This window comes from Coffea eugenioides, chromosome 2, assembly GCF_003713205.1.
Source record: "Coffea eugenioides isolate CCC68of chromosome 2, Ceug_1.0, whole genome shotgun sequence".
NCBI classification, from domain to species: Eukaryota; Viridiplantae; Streptophyta; class Magnoliopsida; order Gentianales; family Rubiaceae; genus Coffea; species Coffea eugenioides.
This window is the reverse complement of record NC_040036.1, coordinates 32,377,014-32,401,329: the sequence shown is the minus strand read 5'-3', so window position 1 is coordinate 32,401,329 and position 24,316 is coordinate 32,377,014. Positions and strand designations below refer to the sequence as shown.

Sequence of the window (24,316 nt, the reverse complement as noted above, 5' to 3'; positions counted from 1 at the left end):
AAAGTAACCCCTATCTCCAATAGAACATATATACGTACTGAATAAGGAAGAAGTGGTACTAATCACGATACCTGTCTTTCAACCCTTAGTTAGCTTTGTGATGGATTGAAAATTTTTAAACGACAGATCATGTTATTACTGTATTTATCACCAATTTTAAGTCCTAAAAGCGTGTCCAAGACACTATTCAATTTTTATTATTTCTTTATGATAATATCTAAAAATTGACTGAAAATTTGACTTTGTGGATGTAAAATTTTGTATGGTTTGATCAGAAAAGAGAAAGAGGAGAAAATAAAAATAAAATAAAAACAACTTACTTAAAAGAGGGATAATTTTGGTTATCTCCCCTGTGGTTATTGATAATTCACTTGCAGCCCCTTAGGTTTTGAATTTTATATGCCTCTCCTGTTTTGAGCTCTAATGTAATAAAAAGCATATAATGTAGTTCTAGTTGCATGTCAAGAGGTCAAATCTCTGCACCTGTAATTAAATTGATCAAAAGGTGTACAATACTTCATCCTTTCGTCTAGAGATGGGTTTTTTTTTCCTTCTAACACTTCGTGACCTAGTTAGACCTCTGTTTGAATATTAGAGTGAGAGAAGTGTATAGATGTTGTTGATTAACCGAAAAAAAAACCACAAGTATATAAACTTTCTTTAGGAAAGTTTTGTTTTAAAACAAGTATATTGCATATATTGGTGATCTCTCTCAACAAGGAGCAAGGTTCCTTCACTGTGGGAGACTGTAACACCCATATTTTTTTTATTGTTATATTCAATATTTATTTTTTGCTCATTAATTAATTGGTAATTTTCTATGGGAAAAAATAAAAAAATTGGTAGAGAATGTTAAAAGGTAATTGGTGGTTAAGGAGGAGATAAAATAGGAAAAGCTAAAATCCTCAACCCACGTAACCACCATGTAGTGGATGGTTATTAGGAATTTAAAACACTTATCAAAACAATTAAAAGAAATAACATCGTTCCTAATTCTCATTATCTGCCTTTCCTTAGAACAATAACCATTTGAAAATAGAGAAGAAGAAGAAAACATTGCCGTCGAATAAGCAGGCAACTAAGCATCTAGACCTATAACTTCTGAACACACGTTAAAACTTTTTCTTTTAAATCTTATTAATTTCATGAATTATTTTAAAGATTTTATGTATATGTATATATTATGATATGTATATGCCTGTATGAGAAATTTAGGAAGATTCTTGCTCAGATTAGTAGGAATAGTGTGTTAATTTTAATTATGGGATGAAATAGAGTCTAAACCCATTTCTACGAAGAGTTTTTTTAAAAAAAAAAAGAAGAAGAGTTGCATCGTTGTTAAAGCTTCTTCAGCAATACAAGAAGAAAAAAAAAAAGAGAGCAAGACCCTTCTCTCATACCAAGTCAGGCATGAAGGCCAACCAAAGGAAAAAAAATTTCTATTAAGGAAAAAAATGGGGAAGATGATGACCCGCTAATTGATGGGTTAATGAACCGGGTCGGTCTTGTGGGTTGGATCTGGAAGGAAATGGTTTGGGTCAAGATGTAGGTGGGTATGTGTGGGCTAGTTGAGTTGGATGCTGGGCCAAGTGTGAAGGGGAATCGGGCTAGGGCCAGGAGAAATAAGGAAATGCTTGGGCATAAGGAGCTTGGGCCGTTATTATTCAAATCCCAAAAAAATGTGGCAACTATACTTGGGCCAAAAATATAGTATGGGTTTGGTGAATGTTCAATAGATAAATTTTAGATATAACCAACCCATCTTTTATGGATTATCATGGGTATTAAACTTCAAAAACTAATCTAAAATAATTTTGGGCTTTAAAGATTTAGTTATTCAGGCTTATGCTTAATTAATTAAGTTTAAGATATTCAAGTAGAAGTCTGAGACATTTTAATCTAACATTATTAGATTAATTTATACAATGTAAGATAAGTTTTAGATTTTTAAACAAATGCTTAAAATGATGATGATGATGATAATATAAATATGGATGAAATAAATTAAGGATATAAACGAAAATAAAAATATAAATACAAGTGGAATAGGCTAAGATAATAATTGTAATGGTAAATAAATATACATTCGTATATACATGAATAATAATAATACATATACAGGTGCAAAAATGGAAATAGAACAAAAGATAATAATAACTAATTAACCAATATATATATATATATATATATGAATGAAAATAAAATAAAATAGTATTGATAAAGACAATAACAATAATAACAAATAAAATAAAATAAAAAATATAGCAAATAATAGTCAAGATAATAAATATGATTATAAACAATTATTTATGAGTTAGGAAACTTTACATAAGAAAAAAGGAACTTTCCAAATTAAGAAACTTTCCAAGAATAGAAACTTTCCAATTTAGGAAACTTTCCAAAAACAGAAACTTTCCAATTTGGGAAACTCTTCTAGACTTCAGATAATGATCTAGACATGAATCTTAGAGTTGTTTAGAGTTTTGTATATTTATATATGTATAAGAAATATTAACTAATTAGGATACCTATACATTTGATAGGTACGACACAAGTTTAAAAGATCTAAGGTAGTCCCACTTGAGCAGCCAGACAAAGGTAGGTGGTACTTACTCTTCTGGGATTTCAAAAATCAAAGTGAAATTTTTATTACTAATCTTATTTTGATGTGTCAATTTGAAATTTACTTAAGTATTTATGCAAGTTCTATTTTTACTATATAAAGATGCATCATGTGAATTATTTGAAGTATTTTGATATGTTATTATATACAAAATGAGTGGTATCTTTTGTGAAATCAAAGACTATGTATCTGACGTGTGAAATGAATTTATGTTAAGCAAAGATCAAAACAGTCATGGAACAGACGGTAGGGGTTATAGTCTTATCTAAAGGTTATGGTAACCTGGTATAGAGTCCGGCCGATTGATAAGATTATGGTAGTTCGGTATGGAACCTGACCGATTGACGTATGTATATAATGAGACCAATCGGTAGTCATGAAATCTATTGGTCGCTCACCTAGAAGGGTTTAATCCCTAGATTGAGTATTCAGAAGTCGGTCATTGCATGTACTTATTATGAGTTGGTATGAAATGATTTATGACTTTATGGTTTTCATGTACGGTTATGAATAAAATATTTACAAATTGTTGTGTCACTCATTATTACTAACTGTTTTACGAATAACATTATTGTCAATAATTATACATGTGAATGGTGAGCAAATAATTTGATATATATATATATATATATATATGTATGTATGTATATGTAAAGGTATGATTGTATGGTCCAACAGAGAGGTAGGCGCTACCTATTGAACGATTTATCAGTCATCCCAATTTTTAGTACTTTTGCATATTGTGAAGAGTATGAGTTGGTTTACATCAAAGACCTGAGAATGATTTTTAGTAGGTCTAAGTGGATAGAAATTAGCTGTCTAACTGCTTTTGGCTGTTATTTTATTTAATTTCTTTTCCCATTGTCTCATCTAGAAAATAAATGTATGAACTTATTAAATACTCGTAGACTACCTTCCATTTAAGATTTGTACCGCATTATATTTAGTTATACTATTTAGTACTTTCTAAGTTTTAGTCTAATTTAATATTGTCTTGTACTCTTGAGTGGAATTTAAGGATAAGGCGAATGTTGCATGACTGGCACATGCTGACTAGAGGCGTGACAGAGATGGCTGCGTATATGATAACGAAACAACAAAATGAATGCTCACTCTTGTGTGGCGGCGTAATGGTATGTAAACGTATTAGAACAAATCACACGTGGCGGCTACTGATAACTATCTAATTGCAAAGATTTCTCTCCTACACTTTTCCATGTAGAAAAATCTAAGTCAAATAATGGCTGCTACTGATAACTCTTTACTTGCCGAGCTTTCTTTCCTTCATTTGCCATGTGGAAAAATTTAGGCTGGTCATCCAAAAATTTTGCTGTTATAAGTACATCCCGTCCCGCTCGAATCTCTACAATGAGCAGCAAGTTGCTAGCCTAATCCACTTTTCAGCAAAGCTAAAACTACTAAAAGTCTCGGATCAAGGGCAGCAGAGATGGCTTGTGAAATCGGAAACAGGACCGTCCTAAAATTCGACACCGAGGATGGTGTCGCAGTGGCCCTGGCCAGATACATTGCCGATCTCTCCGAAAGATTTATCAAAGAAAAAGGTTCTTTCAATGTGGTCCTCTCAGGAGGCAGCCTCATCGATACTATGAGGTAAATCAACCGTACGAAAGAATCATTCAAATCTGTCAAAGCATGCAAGCAAGAAATTAATGTTACCTTCTTTCGTGTTTAATAGAGTACAGTTTTTACATATTGATTGCCTGATTATTTTTAGTATCAATACAACAGGTATCTAACTCGGGCCCCTTACAAGGAATCAGTGGATTGGCCAAAATGGAGCATATTTTGGTTGGATGAGAGGGTGGTTCCTCTGGACAGCAAGGATAGCAATTACAGACTTGCCTGGGATGGACTTCTTAAATACGTAACATCTTATTAAATTTCCTCCTCAATATACATGCATAGTAATTTTGAAAAGCAAGTTAATTAGTCATTATTTTTGCAAAGGATACCAAAAAATCTATTTTTTTTTTATCTAGTACTAAATGGTACAGAAGAACCTTTTTCTTTTAAATTTTTTTTTTCAGTAGAAGAGGAATGGAACTTAAGAAATGAGGGGCAGAGAAATTTGAATTCAGAATTTCTAATTCCTTAATTTGCAACTGATACTAAATAATATCAAATGTTAAGGTAGTTATGTTTACCATCAATCTTAGTAGTATCACAAGCACGTTAAATTTGAATGTTACAAATATGTATATAAAACTTTATATCAATCTTTACTTATATCGCTTGGATTTTAAAGATTCTGTAAAGTGTCTGAAAATTAGGGCTAGAAATACCCTATACTATAGGGTAAGGATATACAATTACCATATATAGACTCAGGAATTATTGGTTAAGAGTAGTTTCTAAGCTTTGAAAATTAGGTCCATAACATTCATATCTTCATATGACAACATTGACACTATTCTTCCGTTGTTTTTTCGTTTCCGCATATCTTCATGTATTAATTCAGGTAACCATTCCAAATAATCAAATTTATGCCATCAACGACAAGCTGTCACCTGAGGGTGCAGCAGAAGATTACGAGGCTCGTCTCCGGGATTTGGTCGACAGAAGGATCCTACCATTGTCAAATGCTAGCGGTTTCCCCAGTTTCGATCTCATGCTCGTCGGCATGGGACCGGACGGCCATGTGGCTTCTCTATTCCCTAATCGTCCTCAGCGATACGAGAAGAAGCGCTGGGTAACCTATATTACAGACTCCCCAAAGCCACCTCCACCAAGAATCACTTTAACCTTCCCAGTGATCAACTCTTCGTCAGAGATTGCAATGGTGGTAACTGGGGCTGATTTAGCCGGTGCAGTGAAAGACGTCCTGGAGAATCCCGACTCAGATTTGCCCGCTTCTGAAGTTTCTGCACAGGGGCTTCTCACCTGGTTTTTGGACAATGATGCTGCTTCACAACTTTGAAGCATCAGCTGGCGCATCCTTCACCCATCTTTTACTTCAAAGCATTATGTAATATTAATTATGGTTCTACTGCCATTTATGCCGTCCATCATTTTTCTTTAATAATTGTATCCAGTAATCTAGTATTGATTCTGGTCTATCATAGGCTACAACGACTTTTGGGATTATCCCTATTTCTGCAGTGCAATTCTTAATAAGATAAGACTCTACGGCTTCAAACGCTATCTATGTTTTTCCTGCGTTAAAGGTGAGATCTTATGACAAAGTTTCTTGGGAAGTTTTTCATGCTTGCTGATGATAGTATGATTTTGTTTACTTGTACACTTTGGACATATTTGCGGTTTTCTCGATGTGCTAAGTGATGGGAAAAGAATGAACTGCGCATTTCACACGAAGGATAACAGATCATTGGCGTAATATTGGTTTGCCTTTTATGTGACTCTAAAACAATGTGTCTTCTACTTAATTATCTAAATGTCTGTTTGTTGTGAATTTCTATTTGAAGTAAAAACACAAAAATAGGAAAACGAAATCAAGAAAATTACATATCACACTTAAAAATGGCACTGCAGGCGATTTATTCACATGCTTTATCATTGGGAACACTTTACACCTACTCGAAAGAAGAGGATTTAGGGAAAGGGCAAAGTTCTCCAATATTAGTTAAAGTTGACTCCAGAGTTGTTATTAAAGCTTCAGCTTCAGCTGGTAGGACTCTTGAAGCTTCCATATGTTATTTGTACTTCCACTATCCCATTTTTATTTTGATAAGACCAAATTAATTACTCCTTTCTAATTTCTTCTCATTGCCTATAAGTTAACTTTATTAGATTTTCTCTTACATTCTAAAACCAATTAATTATTCCATTACACACTAAAATTGTCACTAACATGCATTATGTATTTTTCTACAAAACTTCATGAAATTATATGATGCTAAAGATCAATTTAGCAATGTAATATGAACAGATTCCAAACTTCAATTCCAAAATAAATAAATAAATCCCAAACTTCAAATATGACAAAAACTGAGTATAACTACAATCTCTCATAAATAAGACACTAATATTTCAAAAAATCTACTACGAATAACTCATATAGCAGCCATAGAGGGAGTGAAGCTTTCTGATATCTTTCAACAAAAGCATAACAACATCTAGTATCCAAATGATGCAATGGAACCTCAATTGTGCTCATAAAAAATCTGCAAATTTGAAATTGAAATAAGAATATGAAAATAAATTTAAAAAATAGTTACGTAGATTAAAAAAAGAAAAGCAAAAGTTAAATTTTTTTATCTTTTGGACACGCACGACAATTGTGCCCAATTCCTTGCATGTGAACACAAGATAGGGTAGGAAAAGAAATTATGGTAGGAGTAATATGGTCTCATTAAGATGAAAATGGAATAGTGGGAGTGCAAATAACATAAGAGAAGTGCAAATAACATTACCCTAATATATAAATTATGCCAATTATATTGGTTAACGTGTCAAATAGTTTATATGTTGTTCGCATTTTACTATATTATTTGGTGCCTTCAAAAGATATCTAAATGTTAATGGTTGAGAGTTCAAACAATTTTAAAGATCCAATGTCCTTAAGAGCATGAGTAGTTTCTATGGCTTCACAATAAATTTTTCAAAAGTAAGGAGTTATGAATAAATTCCGATAAGATTTATCAATTTAAGAATGAATAATATTAAGTTTAATAATGGTGATTAGGTCTCAATAGTTATTGAAGTCCAAAAGTCAACGTGCCGATGCATGCTTAGGGTGTTTGTGTGCAGTGGTGACACTGGAGGTTGAGGTGAAGGGAGCGCTTTTACGTTCTTGTAAAAAGCTGGGGAAGGAAGTCTAACATTTAAAAGGATGTAATTGGGAGGTTTTATTATCTTAAGGGGATATAAAATGATTTCTAAAATCTTAGGAGGGTCGAAGTCTAAGGGCCTGTTTAATAACTCTATTTAGTGCTGAAAATTAACTCATTCAGAACTTTTTCAATTTAGCATGTTTGATGATAGAATTGTCTTACAACTTAATGTATTAAGTATTGCTTAAGTTGTGTTTAAAATTTTTAGTGAATCTTCTAAATTGACTATATATAGTATATCTCTGATACACATAACACACTCTCATATTGTTATTGCATATGGTACATGTTTTTTTTTTTTATGTTCAACACACACATAGACACACGCGCGCACACACTCTTTTACACACAAAATACACAACTTAAACACCATTTTTAAATTATTTTATTATTCTCTCTCTCTCTCTCTCTCTCTCTCTCACATGCATATTTTTCTCTTTCTCCAAATACACAATAAATGCAAATTTTTTTAAAACATACAATCCTAATATTTGTGCGATATTTTAATTCAGTATTATGATTCAATTGGCTATCAAATATATATAATTTAAATAATATAGCAACTTATACTTTCAGCACTTAATTTTTAGAATTCAGAATTCAGATTTCATACTTCAACTTTATCAAACAAACCCAAGTTTTACAAAGATATACACGAAAGAACTTTTATCTTTTAAGGGGATGTAGAAAATTTTGAGTTAATTTGTGTGTACATGCAGGAGAGAGAGAGGCTTACATGAAACAATCACAACCAAAGTAAATAGTATCAGCTTTTGTGAAGCTCTCCCCATTTCTTCTTAATGCTGCATTTTCGAGCTGTAATTGACTGGCTAGAGATCTCCTGAGGAAGTTTGATGGTTCAGATCTCATTTCAGAGACCGGTATATACGAGGCAGGGTGGGAACCTTGAAACTTGTAGACTGTAGGTACTAGATGCTTCATTTGTTCAGGATCAATAATTAAAATTCGTACTCAATGCTTCAGCTTAGGGATCACATGGGCTTTATCCATTAAAAATAAACGGCAGCCTCCATTTTAAATATGGAAACAAGTGGTACTACTTAAGTCAAAAACCTTTATGTCAAACCTAGTTACGTTTGTGGTGGATTGAAAATTTTTGTTAGATATTCTTGTTAAATCTCAGTATTAGTTTTAAACTTGAAACTGTTGGATAATAGATATGAGGGAATAGACATGCATAGATATTTATGGAGTTTCTCGGGCAATTGGTCAAATATGATGATTTGTGATTCACAGTGTAATTTTTTTTTTAATTTTGTAACTGTATTAAGTCCAATGATTTTTCAAATTAGATAAATGTGTAACTTGTTTTATATATTTTTTGCCATTAGTGTACCTTTCTTTATTAAGCAAATCATGCTTAACGATTTCCAACTAGTTTATATTGGCTTCTATTTTATCAAAAAAAAAAAAGAAACAATTCCGCTAACACATTTAATGTGATTTTAGTATCTAAAAATAGTATAATGCAGTAATGTGTTAAAAAACATGCTTCATCGCACTTTTCTATGGGAATTATCTCTAGAAATTGATTTAGAAGTTTGATTTTCTATGCATGTCAACTTTTATATACATTAGCATTGCAATGAATCTTCTGTCCCACACCCTGTGCCACTTTCTGTCTCACTTTTTATTATATTGTTATTTCTCCTACATAAACATCATGTTTTAGTTCTTTTTTATTTCCTTAAGATCTAATAACTATTAATTGAGTAAAAAATAAATACAGCAACTTCAAAAAAGCAATATATAATAGAAAATTAAAAAATATAGCAGAAAATTCATAAAAATCTCATTTTTTATGCATTTTAATTTTTTGAGTTTGTTAAATTTTGTGTATTACTCAATTAATAGTTATTGGATCTTAAGGAAGCAAAAAGAACTAAAATATGATGTTTATGTAGAAGAAATAGCAATATAATAAAAAGTGGGACAGAGAGTGGCACAGAGTGTGGGACAGAAGACCCGTTGCGAGCATTAGTACTCAACTAATCATTTGGTAGGGAGAATCATGAGATCCGTAATTTGACTTATTAAACTTTTCATTTTCTTTTTTCTCTTGTAAGTTTTGAAATTTTTTTTTAAAATTTAAAAAAAAAAGAAAAATTACACACTTATGGCAATAAAGAAAAGCCCCTCCCCCCTCCCCCCATAGTGGCAAAATGGAAAATTACATTAATTCCGAGCATTCTATGCATGACGACTAAGTAATAAGAAAATGGGTGCCACCATTACACGTGCAGTCCCTAGAATTATGAAAATTGTTTGGTTCTAAAAGTGTGAATTCACCTTACATTGATCAATGAGATTCTAATCCTTAACTTGAAGGAGCATTAAGAAAATCTTCTTGAAGTTCAATGCTAATGTAGAAGTAGAACTAGAGGTGCAAATGAGTCAAATTAAGTCAAGTTTCGGCTTAATCGAGCCGAGATTCAATATAATTTTACGAAACTCGAACTCGAACTCGAACTCGACTCAAATTTGAATCAAGCACGAACTCGAGTTCGAGTTTAAAAAAATAATTATTTTATTTCTAAAAATGAATAAAATAATATTTTTAACAAATAACAAAAGATTAGAAATATATATATGTAAATATATATATAATCGAGCTCAAGTCAACTCGCAAGTTAATGAATTTAGTATTTTTGATCTTGAGTTCGACTCGGACCCGATCGCGAGCTGTTGAATTCGTTTCCAGCCCTAAGTAGAACGCATTTCAAATGAGTTTTGGACCAACAAGAAATGGGCTAAGGAAGGAAAGAAGAAGAAGAACATTGTGGGATGTTGACAGAGAAACCGGCCCGGTCCTAGAGGCCCCAAGGCCGGATCCATCGTAGGATGGGTGCTGGAGCTTGGGGACCTCTCTAACCTCAAGTCTTCTCTAGATTCAGTCCAGAGAGCTCTTTTACTGGCGCCAAAACTTTAAGACGACTGTCATGTGACTTTTCGCTTGTTTTTCTAATTTCTGTCACAGAAGTTTAACCATATTTATCAAAAAAAAATTTTTATTTTTACCAAAATTTCCTGAGTTTTCTTGAGCTTTTAATGTTCAATTTGAGCCTTGTTTTAAAAATTGATCGTGCATTAGCTTGATTAAACAATGATTCAAAATTTTGATGTACACGCGAACAAATGGTCTGAATTTTTGTGAAAATAGTAAAAATTGTCTTAACTAGATTTGGTCTTCGGGACCAATTAAAACCAACTTCAGAAATTTAATGACCTAATAGACACTTTTTAAATGTTAAGGGACTATGCAGATATGATTATCAGTAAAAGATTATTCGAGTCATTTACCTACACTGAATATAGCATATAAACTAGTATTAGCATACTCTATTCAACATCCAAGTACAAGGTTTTCTTATTTGTACTTTGTGATGGACTATTTTCATTCTACAATATTTAATTTATAATCTATTCGATAGTGTCTTTGAAAATAATTTTTGTCCAAAATGAAAATAAACAGGATTAATATAGTGAATTGGTTGGTCTCATTTCATTTTTGCTAAATTAAGGAGAAATTGAAAAAAGAAAATGAAAAATACCGGGTACGGGTTTGATAATCAGCCTTTAGTAGGTCTTGAAAATTGGGGGTCATGAATGGAAACAACAATTAATCTTAAGGGAAAAACGTCAATTCAAAAACCATAGGGCCGGTGGTTGCAGTAATAGCTAGGAAAAACCTTTCAAACAAGTGGCAAGTTACTCCGTATTACGCTGTAGTACCAATTCATGAACAACATAAACCACTGATTGTAAGTTTTTATCTTTTTCTTTTTGACATCAGAGTTGTTCTTGTTAAGTTGATTATATCATTAGCTGGATCTTTAATTGTCCCGCTATTGCTGTCTTAGATCAAGAGAGAGTAAAGTTAATTGAGGTTTTTAGTGGAGAAGGGAAAAGATCGAAATAAGAGGCTACTCGTTAGGCCTATTTCACTAACATCCACATTAATTGGAAGAGTTTTGTTCGAGTAGAAATTGAAATATTGGGTGTGTTTTTCTTAATTGATTGGTCATATTTGTTTGATATATTTTCTGTCATTAGTGCATATTTATTTGAATGAAATGATCTTTTTTATCAAAAAAAAAAAAAGAGAGAGAGACGGGGTACTTCTCTTGTGATTCTTTTGGGATCAATTTGTTGGATGGAATAAACAATGGGGACAAAATTACATCTCCTTATTCCAAAAGTTACCACTCGTGCGCAAGCTCCAAGCACACTAACATGGGGTAGGTATGCTTGGCAACTTGCTTTAGTTAAGAACTAACTTAAGTAGCAGTTTGAATACATCAATACTTTAGCAAATGATCAAAATAGTCCTTCAACTATTTTTTTTTTTATTAAAGGTGAATTGCTCCCTTGTCATTTTGATCAATTTAAATTTTCCAACTATTTTTTCTTTAATCAATTTAGTCCTTATGTGATGGAGCCATCACAAATCTAAGTTTTCTTCACCACAGACCAGTAATTTTTTAGGGTGGCCCAAAAACACAATAAAGGGTTTATTAGAGGGTGGCCCAAGTCAAACGTATATCATATACTAGGGGGAGTGCCCGCGCATCGCGCGGGTGTTTGGTCCTTATGGGGAAGAAGGTTTTTTTGTTGAACAAACAATAGTACATTGTGAGAAGAAATAAAATTTAGTATGAAAAGATAAACGATATAATCAATCAATTCACATAGCGTTACAATAAAACTGTGTCAAATTGAAGGTCGTTGATAATGCAGAAAGGCAGAGCAACACAGAAAACTAACCTTATTCCAGAATATCCACCGAGAGCTCTTACTTGCTATTGTTGCAAACCTATAAGATTATAACCAATCCAGACCAATTGGGGTTAGGCAACGCGATAAGAGTTGCTAATTGTATGTACTAAGAACACACCGACAAAATTAAGAGAGGAACTGAAAAATTTGGGGGGGGGGGTGAAATCTAACCTCACATTGAACCACCAGGAGTAGTTGGGACTGAAGAGCATTCTGAGCTGATTAGTATGAAGCCAGGTAGAATTATCCCAATCCTAGAATGCGAACAGGGAGAAACTGATAATCAACCGTTTAGGCATTAACGTTAGGGGTGGCAATTTCCGACACAATCTGAAAACATGACATGAACCTAACACGAAATTAATGGATTTAGGTGGAGGTTTCGCGGGTTCGAGTCAGAATCGGATTGAACCCGATAGACCCGTAAAGAAAATGGGTCGAATTCGGGTCAACCCGTGGGTGACCTGATATGATCCGATAACCAATTTTATGAATTAAAAATAATTTAATAAACATAAAAATTATTTTATCTAACTAAACTAAGTTATTCTTTTTTTCAAAGGCATTAATCACTTAGTCCTAAATGAATTTATTTAACTTGTGTGAAGCTGAAATTATTATATTTGGACAAATAATGTATTATATTATTTTTTACTTTTATACTGTTTTAATTTATTTTATATTTGTTTAAACACTTTTACACTGTTTTAATTTATTTTAGATTTGGTTTGAGATTATTTATTTAAATTTTTATTACTTAATTATGTAATTAGTCTTGTACAAAATTGATTTTATTAGAAATTACAGTGATAAATTAATAAATTAAAATAAGTTTCGGATCATTTCGGGTCGACCCCTGCCAACCCGCCAATCCGAAATTTTCAGGTTCGTGCCAGGTATTTTGACCCGTTTCAGGTTGGCGGGTCAGGTTCAGGCCAGCAGGTTTTCTGTTATACTCGGGTCTCAACCCGACCCGCCAACCCGAAACGGACCCGATTGCCACCCCTAATTAACATACCAACGGTTGGGCAATTGAATTGGGTATAATTAATGACGAAATAATAGGTAATTTCAGAGTTGATCTCGGATGGAAGAGAAAACGATGAGGCAAACCGTTGTAGACAAAGGCAAAAAAGGAAAACTTAACTCCTGAAACTGAAAGGGGATAAACTGACCAACGTTTGTGACTTATAAATGCAAATTATTAATGATAGAGAAATGGGTTCCTACCATTGATAGAGAAATCGTTGGCTCATTTCCTAAATCCGATTGCCATTCAAACGCTTCAGACAAAGCAACATCTCAAACGGTTATCTGCGGCTGAAAAGGGGAATTATTGGTAGTTAAGGGATATTCCGATAATTACATCAACACACAAGCATATATGGGTTGTATAAAATGCAAAAACGGTTGCACACTAATTAAACATTCCATCAATACCCAGATGGCTCATCAATGACAACTTTAAATGTATTAAAATGGGGTCATTTCAGTAAACATATCCAAATACATGCTTCCTTAACTTGTACCTAAAGGTTTTAAACTAATACACAATATTTCACATTCCCAAAAAGCCCCCACCTATGCGGTTGAAATTCAACCTATTCTTTGACCAAAACTCAATCTTATATAGTATAAGGACTAGGAGGCATTAGCCTCGCTTCAAGCGGTGGAAAGTTCTGTTAGCCTGCCCTGCCTAATTTTATATAAATGTCAAAACTAAGTATGTGAAGAAAGAAAACGGTGCTCTCAATTAGAGGTAGCAAAATGGGTAGGATGGGCGAGATTTGCTTAAGTTTGAGATGGAACTGAATCATATAAGTTTGATCCCAACCTTACTCATATGTGTTTTGGAATTAACTTGGGTGGGATCACTTTAGCATGAGTTTCGATTGATCGCACTCAATACTAAAATCTATTTTCTATATTTTTTCCTTTAATTCTTTTTTTATTTTTTATATAACTTTATTTTTGATTTATTAAATTTTGTTTGATCTTATTGTGAATTTTTATTTTTCCTGAATTCATGTTTTCATCAAATGGGGAATATAATGCAATTTCCGGCAAAACCATATCACTAGGGTTGTAATCGAACCGAGCTGCTCGCCAGCAGCTCGGTCAAAAGCTTGACTCGAACTCGGTCAAACCGAGTTCGAGTCGAGCTCAAGTAGCTCGATAAGGCTATCGAGTCGAGTTCGAGCATTCAGAAGAGATGTTCGGAGGCTCGACGAGTCTTATCGAGCATATTAATTTTAATTATTTAATATATTATTATTAAAATTATATATATTATTTAATATATAATATTACCATTATACCCAAAAAAATTGTCAAATTTACGAAATGTTTCAAATTATATAAAAATTTTAAAAGGGCAATAATGACTTTTCACTCAAAAATTATCAAAAAAATGAAATTTAATAATTCGAGCTCAATAGAGCTCGATAAGGCTCGAATGCTCGAATGGACTCGAGCCCACGAGTCGAGCTCGAGTACTGAGAGCAAGTTTCGAGCTCGAGCTCGAGCTCCAATAATACTACTCGCTCGAGCTCGAGCACCCCTATCTCTATGTCGAGTCGAGCTCGAGTATGGCGATACTCGGGCTCGACTCGACTCGATTACAACCCTACATATCACCTACAATGTTTTGACCACCAAAGTACTAGACAGTAAACCTCATGTTCTTGTACTCTAGGGTCTCCACATTAAATCCTGGTATTTTTTGAAAAAAAAAATCACTATTAGTATTCAACAAAATGTTGGGATGACTCCACATATGCAACCAATAGGCTATGTTAATCAAACAGATCACAATAAACAGAGCTGCATAGAACATATCAGTGGCCGATAATCAAATTAGTGTGAATAGTTTCTGTTCATCTGTAGATCTGTATGGTAGGTATATACAGGGAAAAAAATAAACCACCATAAAAAATGATCTTTGAGCCAGCAAGTAGCAACATTGGGTATCAAATTAGTCCACTGAGCCTGAATAGCATTGATTTACACTTTAGGATGATCAACAGTTGCTTAAAAAAAGACATAACATTTTGGTAAGAATGAACATACCTTCTCCTTGGATTAAACTAGTCAACAAATTAACAGTATACCAATTGTGGGAATGTCATCGACAACTATTCCAGCTTGAGCTTGTACAACATAGTAGTATTTTCCAAATTTAATCTTTTGGAAGAGATGAATTTTTGGATAAATTAAATTTTTTGATGAGAAATTTGGGTCCAATGGGTACCCAAGTATTTCCCAAAATTACCCATCAATTAATGGGTATAATTGGGATTAGTCCTATTTCAAACCCAATATCAAAATTATAATACCCATCTCAAATTCCTTTGGACATGAATAATCCATTGGGATTTTGGATAAATTGCCACCTTTACTCTCAGTCTCATGTAGAAGGTAAGTTTGATTGCTGGAAAAAAACCTAGAAGCATAAATTGTTGCTTGTCTAATACAGAAACCATTTGTGCATAGAAAGGGGATTTGCAAGGGAAGGGGGGAGAGGAGAAGAAAGATAAATCATATTTAAAGTCCAAAATACATTTTCTTTTCCCAAATACAAGAAAAAGAGTAAGATGAATGACATCAAGAAAAAAAATCAGCTAAAAACATGATATTATTTGTTTATGAGTATCATATTCAAAAGTGTTCCAGCAGACTGTTCTATGAGTATTATTTGTTTATGAGTATCATCACCGAAAATCAATTTAAAAGATCGATCTCTGTGCATGCAAAATTTTACATCCACTCATATTAGCCACATAAAATTTGTTGGTGCTGATGGGCGCTTCCGTAATTTGCATGCTCGATAAACTTAATCTTGGACAGTCAATATAACATGGGGCTCTGTAAGTTAAAAAGAGCAAGAAGTCGAGAAGATGAACTTGAAGAATCAAGATGGCAATGAGAAATTGGAAAAGAAAGAAAGTAGAAAGTTGTTCAGGACGAAGAAGTAAAAGAATTATACATTCTTGCTCAAAGCGTTTCTAGCTGGTGTGTCTTTTTGACCCATGGATGTTTTAGACAACTATAGAAACTTCCATAGACTTTTTCTGATTTCAGTTTTCAGTCTTAATTTGTACCAAGCTTCTGACTTAGAAGAAGACAAATCATCAATTTTGGCAAAAAAAAAAAAGGTAAAAGAATGAAATCAAGAAAATAACATAGCCACTTAATATTATTTCTTTTTCTTCAGTGTTGTATTGTGGTGCACCCAAAAAAACATCTACATGTCAATGGTTTAGGTATCAAACCATTTCAAACGTTTAATTTCCCTGCTGAGCAAATTTGTTAGTAACGCTTGGCAAGGAGCGGGACCCCAAAGTTTCCTAAACTCTATGCATAAACTATTAAAATTTAAACCATATTTTATCACCTTATCCCTCGACATGTTTGTCATTAAATTTTTACTCTCTCTGATCTCTCTTTATATAAGTATATTATAGCAATCCAACTCCTAGTTTCTTTATATTGGTATGCAATTAGTCCAACTTTAATTTTGATATATTTGAAATAGCAACAAATGATTTTTTTTAAAAAAATAATTTATCTTACCTTATAGAAATCCAACTCTATATTTCTTTTTGTTAGCTTATCACAAGCATTACTTTAGTGTTAATATATGTTTAGCATTTGGTATTAACTTTTAAATAGCACCCAAGAAAACACTAATTTATCTTTATTAAATATAATTAGCATAATTTTGAAATAGCTACTAAAGAAACATTATACTGATAGGAGACAAAACATAAACAATGAAATTTAATCGCTAGTACAATTTTGTTCATAACAAATGACTTGAATAAAAAAAAATGCGCTAGGATTATTAGTAAAAAAAAAAAAAGAACGTCAAAAGTGTCAACACTAATCAAGTGTCAATCTTACCTCACTCCATTTAACTTATTTCAAGAATTGACTCTTTCTCCAGTTCCATTGTTTGAAGGTAAGTGTCATGAAGTAACCAAGCATTTAGGACAAATGCAACCAAAGGCGTGAAGCTACGTAGAAGAAGTCGTGAGGTCTAAGGGAAAGAGGACAAGAGGCGTGATCCAAGAACCACGCTTTTACTAGGAATCAAGCCTATACCATCAGCGCAACAACGTGAAGAAGGTAGCAGTGGTCCTGTAACAAACTCTCAGCCACTTGGCCACGTGTTCGAATCTTATTGAAGACCTTAGCAGTTAGTTATCAGTCTAGCAGCTATATATAGAGGTTTCATTGTTCCCAATTTGTTAGTTAGCCTCTCATTATCCCTCAGTTTAGTTCGGTATCATCACAGTAAGCTATATTTTTTTCTTTTCTTTTCGGTGCTTTACAATTTCATCTATTGTAACGTAGATCTTAGTTTATCTAAACAACAATTCTTATTCAAAATTTGTGATTTAAAAGTTTATAATGATTGCTAATTTGTCTATTATTCTTATTAATATGTGACAGGTGTCGAGCCTGTGCAATAATAAAAATCTAACTACCATCAAAAGCAGTCAATAATCAATTCCAGATACTGGAGCAGCAGCTCTGGATGTGCAATGGGTTACTTGATTCACCCTACTTTCGAAGAATTTGCTTAATCCGATATACCAGAGTTAACTAATTGGCAAAATTACTAACTAGTAGACAGTGATAAGTAGGGTCGAATCCACAGGGATTGGGGATAATTCGTTTCTTCCAGAGTTTGAAGTATGGGGGGGTTTTTGGAGAATATAAAATAACTAATTAACTAACTAATGAAACAACTAATAGAAATAAACAGGAATTAATCAATAACAAATACGACTCTAGTCAAAGGTGCAACTTTTCGGACACGGTCCATTCAACTGATCATCGATGCGAAGATAATTCAATTACTCATTAATAGATTGGTTATAGTTGTCATACACGCGATAAACAACTATCCTTTCTTTACTTTTTCGATAGTCAAGGTACGACCAATAACTATTTCCCTAACCAAGAAATAACCCTAAGTACGATCATAAGATTTAATTTTTCGATTGCAATAAGAATTAGAAAAGCCCAACCCTAACCAACAAACACGCTACGAGGGTTTGTTTAAATTAGATCATACGTTCCCCTAACATGAAACCAATCACGCTAGTTGCCACTGGTATTAATCAATTGAACAATTACGGATTCAATCAATTAATCTGGCAGTAGATTATTAGGTTAATTCGAATATCGAGCTCTTGACATTCAAATAACAAAACAATCATAAGAAATTAAACCAAAAAACATACGAATACCAATGAATAAAAGAAATAAATAAAAGTAATTCGATCTCACAGATATTTGGAGCCGCGCTTTCAAGTTGGCCTTCGACTAGAAGTAAAAATCTAGTTCATCTCTGTTGAGAAAATCCCATGCAAAATAGTCGAGCTCTTTGACATGGATGGTCTCCCCGAAAGTGATGTATTTATTCGAAGTACATAAAAGAAAAATGAAGTAACAATGTTCTAATTGTTCCTTTCGGCTTACGGCTGAAATAAAGTAAAAGAAATAACCTACTACTAAGGGTAAAATACATAAAACCCCCATGTGGTTAAGGAAATTGACATGAAACTTCCTCATTGTTTAAAAACTCTCACATAACCTCCTTGTGCTTTGGACTAATTTGGAAAATGGACGGAAATCATCCAAATTAACGGCGTTTGAGATGCACTCGTGTATTAAGGGAGTTTCAAGTGATATTGTCAAGGACAATTTAGTATTTTGTAGTGTTTTGTCATTTTCTTTTTTTTTTTGTTTATTTTCCTTCTCCATTTCTTCCCTGCTCGCAATCAAACTGGTCAATAACACCAAAATGGTCAACGACACTGGTGAACACCAATCATCATTAGTACCGCCACTGATCACCAGTAGCTCCACCATTACCAGCAACTCTACCACCAATCATCACTTATTTCAACACTCACTGATCCCAAAATAACACCAAAAATTTTCCAATTAGATAGAGCACAAAATAACAATAAAAATTCTCAATCTCATAGTCTCAAAAAATTAACAAAAAGTTCTCGATCAATTGATCCCAACCTAACACCAATTGATCGTGAATGCAAAGAAGTAGAATAGCGGCCCTCCAGGGAGAGGGGATTGGGAAAAACAACACCAACAACAACAAGTACCATTCCTTCAGAGATCGATTCTGATTCGGCGGCAGAGACAGTAGCGAGAATCAAGAATGGAAGAATCACACGGGCATGGCAAAGCCTGGTACTTCGATGCCCGAGGCCCATGCTTGATTGGATGGTACGGGAATGGCTCAAGAAGAGAAATCACCAAGTTATCCTTCTTCAACAATCGGCGAGAAAGAAGATGTAGCTCAGGGCGAGGGAAGGGGATTTCACTCCCGAGTTAGGTAGCGGGGGAGACTGTCTTTAGATAGAGAAAGCTGCTGTGCCAAAATCCAAAGATGGTGAACAAGGCAAGGCCGATAGACCTCAGCCGATCCACCGTATAAAAGGCTGAGTGCCTAGAGCATCCAAAGAGAATGGTATGAAGGCCTTTGATGCCAATATGCTACTGATTCCACTTCAAATAAGGCAATGGACGGGTTGAGTTCCTTGGCTCCATCTTAGCTCCGAAGCTAGGAAGCTCGAAGATGGTATGTGGGATGAAGCCGGAATGACCGGAAAGCCCAGAACGTTCTGACATTTCCTTGAAGAAGATGATACATCTTATAAAATTTCAAATGAGCCCCTTAGTTCTACCTTTGTTTCAAATGAAGGAAGAAAGTTTTTAAAACTTTAATTGAGCCCTAAGTTAAACTTCGATTCAGTTTGTAAATAGGGTTAATATAGGAAATTTACATCTTTCCGTCAATTTGGATGATTTTCGTCCATTTTCCAAATTAGTCCAAAGCACAAGGTGGTTATGTGGGAGTTTTTAAACAATGAGGAAGTTTCGTGTCAATTTCCTTAACCACAGGGGGGTTTTATGTATTTTACCCTACTACTAACTGTTCCTTTCCAAACGTGAAAGAAGGAATAAAAATAGACTAGCCTCCTCTTTTCTTTCCTAAGAAGTAGTAATCAAACGGGAGCCGACCTTTTCTTTTTCTATTTTCTAGTTTCCCCAAATACATTGAACTTCCTAATTTTCCTAAAAAGAAGATATTTCCTAATAATCTAAAATGTTTCCCAACTGTATTTGAAAACATGCTTCGTAAGTCTTCGGCTTGAATTAGGAAACTACCATGCGTGAATCCCGTCATCTCTAGACTTGACAGTAATTGTTGGAAAATTACTCCTTTTGTCACATTTTGCTCATTTTCCTACAATTGGCACCATTATACCAAATATAAGTAGAATCAATCAATTAAAATAATATTTGGCTAAAATCAAGGGAAAAATAATTATAAATTTAGCAACAAATTATGACCTATCAATATATTTGAATGTTTGTCCCTCGTACCAAAATCCTAGTTCTGTCCCTGCTGCACGGGATCCTTCCTTTGAACATGCTCTATAATTATATATTCGTGTTTAATGTTTAACAGTAAGGATCACATGTGCTCATACCAACCCTAGTTAGGTTTGTGATTGAAAATTTTTTACTAACACATCATCTGATTACTGTATTTATCAATACTAAAAATTCCTGCCTAAAACATCACGCTCTTGACCTTTGCAGCCGCCTAATTTAATATTCTTGAACTTCGTAATTGGAACACACAACTTTGAAACTGTCTTTTCTTATTGTCCACTTAGCATATTTACACAATAATGGCCATAAAACTTCTCCTCGAGTAATTGATTGAAAAGCACTTTAATTTTCCTTAGTGAGACAATGGACATACGAAGACGACCTTTTGATTGTTTACTTTTTGCTCCTAGCTAGGAGGAACATTGTAGCCATGGCGAAAAGCTTGCAATCCAGGTCCTGTAAACTACTTCTATTTTGGTTATTTGTTTTTCATTTTTAAGAAAGAAAAGAAATACGTTAATCGAGTAATCAAGCATCAGCCTGAATAATTGGCTGCAGAAATGCAGCAAGTACTTGGTCCCAACATAAGTTGATTAGAAATGCACCAGTTCGACTTTCTACTAAAGTTCCACACTTTGGAGTTCTCTACTAAACCATCTAATAGCAAGGGTTCCCGTTAAGAAGAAAATTAAGGGTCTGCTTGGTTAAAGGGTTTGGGAATCAAATAATGGAATGAACCCCTTATTTGTTGCTTGGGTTAAGTCTATTAGAATGCAATTTCTGGAATCATTTCTAAAAAATCAGACTTTCACCATTCCTGAGTAAATTGGGAGGTTTTGGACAAAACCCTCAACTTATTCCCGAGCAAAAACATTTATGACGAACCTACCCTCTTTTTTTCTTCATTACACGCCACACCTTCTGTTCTTCTTCTTCATCAGATTTTCTACCTCTTCTACTTCACCGATTGGACAACCATAAAGATCAGTGGCTTTCGACTCTCCTTGGACAACGAATTCTAGAGTTGAAGAGTCTTCTACTAGGGTGAATTCCTTGATCCCAGGTCAGTGGATTACAAACTCCCTTGCCTCTGCAATTTTCTTTTCGTATGCAAGCTTTTCTCTTTCTTCTTCTCTGTTTTTCATGCTACTCACTGGGTAGCTAAAAATAAAGAAGAAAAGAAGGGAATCTGATACAATAACACTAACTGGACCAAAATGCTATGCTCTGGACCCATCACCTTCTCACTTTTATTCCACTCACGCTACACAATCAGTCAGTTTTGCAAAAAAGTCTTCCTTCCATGAATTCATATTCTTTTGTCACAAAATCCAATAAGAAATTAATTAAGAAGATTGCTTAGTACTTTACACATTATTTCCGCAACAAATAAACTATTATTGGTGAGAATAATACATGTTTTTAATCAATGTATTTTGTTGTAATACATGTATTTTAATTCACGCACTTCAACAGATACATTATTTTGTTCTTTTTTTTGGTGAGATAAATGTTAATGTCACTAGATTTGTCATTTTTATGTTTTTAATGTGTTTTCTTGGATTACGCATTCAATGGAGGTCAATCAATTCTTGATCTTTTGGTTATTTGATCCGTGAATACTGGTATAGTTTGGGTGGGTTTCTACATGCCCTGTACCTGTTTGTAAAATTGTCTGCCTGAATAGCTTTCAGTTTCATAGTTATTCGTACATTAGGATTTCAAGTTTCAACCATCAATTTCGTTTGTTTATACTTATTTATATCTATACATCATTATGTTTACGGATGTATGATGCATGTCTAGGCCCTTTTAATAAGATCAATTGATGTTTAATGCATTTGAAGATTTTGATACCGTAATCTAGTTTGGTGAATACTTACGTTTGGTTGTCATATTGTTATGTAGACAAAGATGCCACGTTTGCCTATTGAAAACAGAAGACGCAAAAAATATCGAGGGCAAAGCCAGATTTTATCAGGAATGATAATGGTTGTTATTGCACTGTTTATGATGTGGTACCAGTTAATATTCATTCATCTCAAAAGTAGAAGACGCCAAATAAAATCAAAAGAAGAAAAAGTCACTGAGCGCATGCAACACTTATTCAATTTGACTAGGGAGAGTGATGCTTATTGTATTAGCGAACTTCGTATGGATAGACGAACATTTGGGATATTATGTGAAATGATTAGAGACACTGGAGGTTTGAAAGCTACAAGAAACATGTCAATAGAAGAAATTGTTGCCATGTTTGTATATGTTTTGGCTCACCACAAGAAAAGTAGAACAATTTGTGGTCTATTTTGGAGAAGTAGAGAAACGGTGAGTCGTCAATTTAATCTTTGCCTCCTAGCAGTTTTGAAATTGCATACTATATTACTTAAGAAGCCTGAGCCTATTACCGAAGATTGCACAGATGAGAGATGGAAATGTTTTAAGGTAATTCAAACATTAAAATACAATCATTTAATAAAATGTATATTTTCATCTAAACTATCCAATATAGACATTTTAACTCATTTATATTTTTTATTTTTGTTAAAATAGAATTGTTTAGGTGCCTTAGATGGGACATTAATAGATGTGACACCACCCACCGAACAAAAATCAAGATACCGAACGAGAAAAGGAAGTATTGCAACGAATGTATTAGGGGTTTGTTCTCCTAATATGCAATTTATCTATGTCTTGCCTGGTTGGGAAGGTTCGGCACATGATGGTCGTGTGCTTCGAAATGCTATCTCTAGACCAAATGGTCTTAGAGTCCCACAAGGTAAACATATATTGCAGTATTCAATACCATTCAATCAATTTTTTTTCGAAAATAAGGTAGTCTAGTATTAATTTGTGCATGATTGAATTTTGAAGGTTGTTATTACTTGGTGGATGCTGGATATTGTAATGCTGATGGATTTCTTGCCCCTTATCGAGGGCAAAGATATCACCTTAATGAATTCAATGGTTATCGACCACAAAGACCAGAGGAATATTTCAACATGAAACATTCTAAAGCTAGAAATATCATAGAAAGATGTTTTGGATTGCTAAAAGGAAGGTGGAAGATTCTAGCATCCCCTTCATTTTTTCCAATTCAAACACAAGTGCGAATAATTATGGCATGTTGTCTGCTGCACAACTTGATAAGGAAGTTCATGACTTTTGATCCACAAGAATTACTACAAAGTGAAGAAAATGAAAGTGAAGATGAAGACAGTGATGAAGAAGTAGAGTACATATCCACTATTTTGCCAAGTGATCAATGGGCAAATTTTAGAAATAATTTAGCACATGAAATGTTTGACAATTGGAGGGCTGGACTTAGTATTTAGCTATGAATGGATGTTTAGCTCTTAGACTCGTTAAATTTGGATTGACATTTGATGTACTCTTGTAGTGGATTTGTGAATTAGATTGACACTTGATGTATGTTCTTTTAAATTTGGATTGACTTTTAATTGTATGTTCTTTTATGTGTTTTGTTATATTATAAATTTCAGTTATATGCTATTGTGTATCAAAATTAATTGATAGATATGGGTTGACTTCTAAATGATAGGATGGAGAATGATGAAATTGTACGTGAAAGAGGGAAAAATAAATGTTTTTGGACTGGTGAAGAGGTAAAAGTGCTCATAGAATCATTGCA

The 24,316-nt window shown here is 33.6% G+C and overlaps 2 protein-coding genes across 2 annotated transcripts; both read left to right on the top strand.

Annotated features, from left to right (window-relative positions):
• The first annotated feature begins 3,915 nt into the window (after positions 1-3,915).
• Positions 3,916-5,760, top strand: LOC113763761 (probable 6-phosphogluconolactonase 4, chloroplastic). The gene is made up of 3 exons (XM_027307678.1): positions 3,916-4,234; positions 4,373-4,508; positions 5,103-5,760. The coding sequence occupies exons 1-3, from the start codon at positions 4,071-4,073 to the stop codon at positions 5,559-5,561; spliced, it is 759 nt and encodes a 252-aa protein (XP_027163479.1). The 5' UTR covers positions 3,916-4,070; the 3' UTR covers positions 5,562-5,760.
• Positions 5,761-22,581: 16,821 nt separating this feature from the next.
• Positions 22,582-23,999, top strand: LOC113759509 (protein ALP1-like). The gene is made up of 3 exons (XM_027302085.1): positions 22,582-23,109; positions 23,218-23,443; positions 23,539-23,999. The coding sequence occupies exons 1-3, from the start codon at positions 22,582-22,584 to the stop codon at positions 23,997-23,999; spliced, it is 1,215 nt and encodes a 404-aa protein (XP_027157886.1).
• The last annotated feature ends 317 nt before the right edge of the window (positions 24,000-24,316 follow it).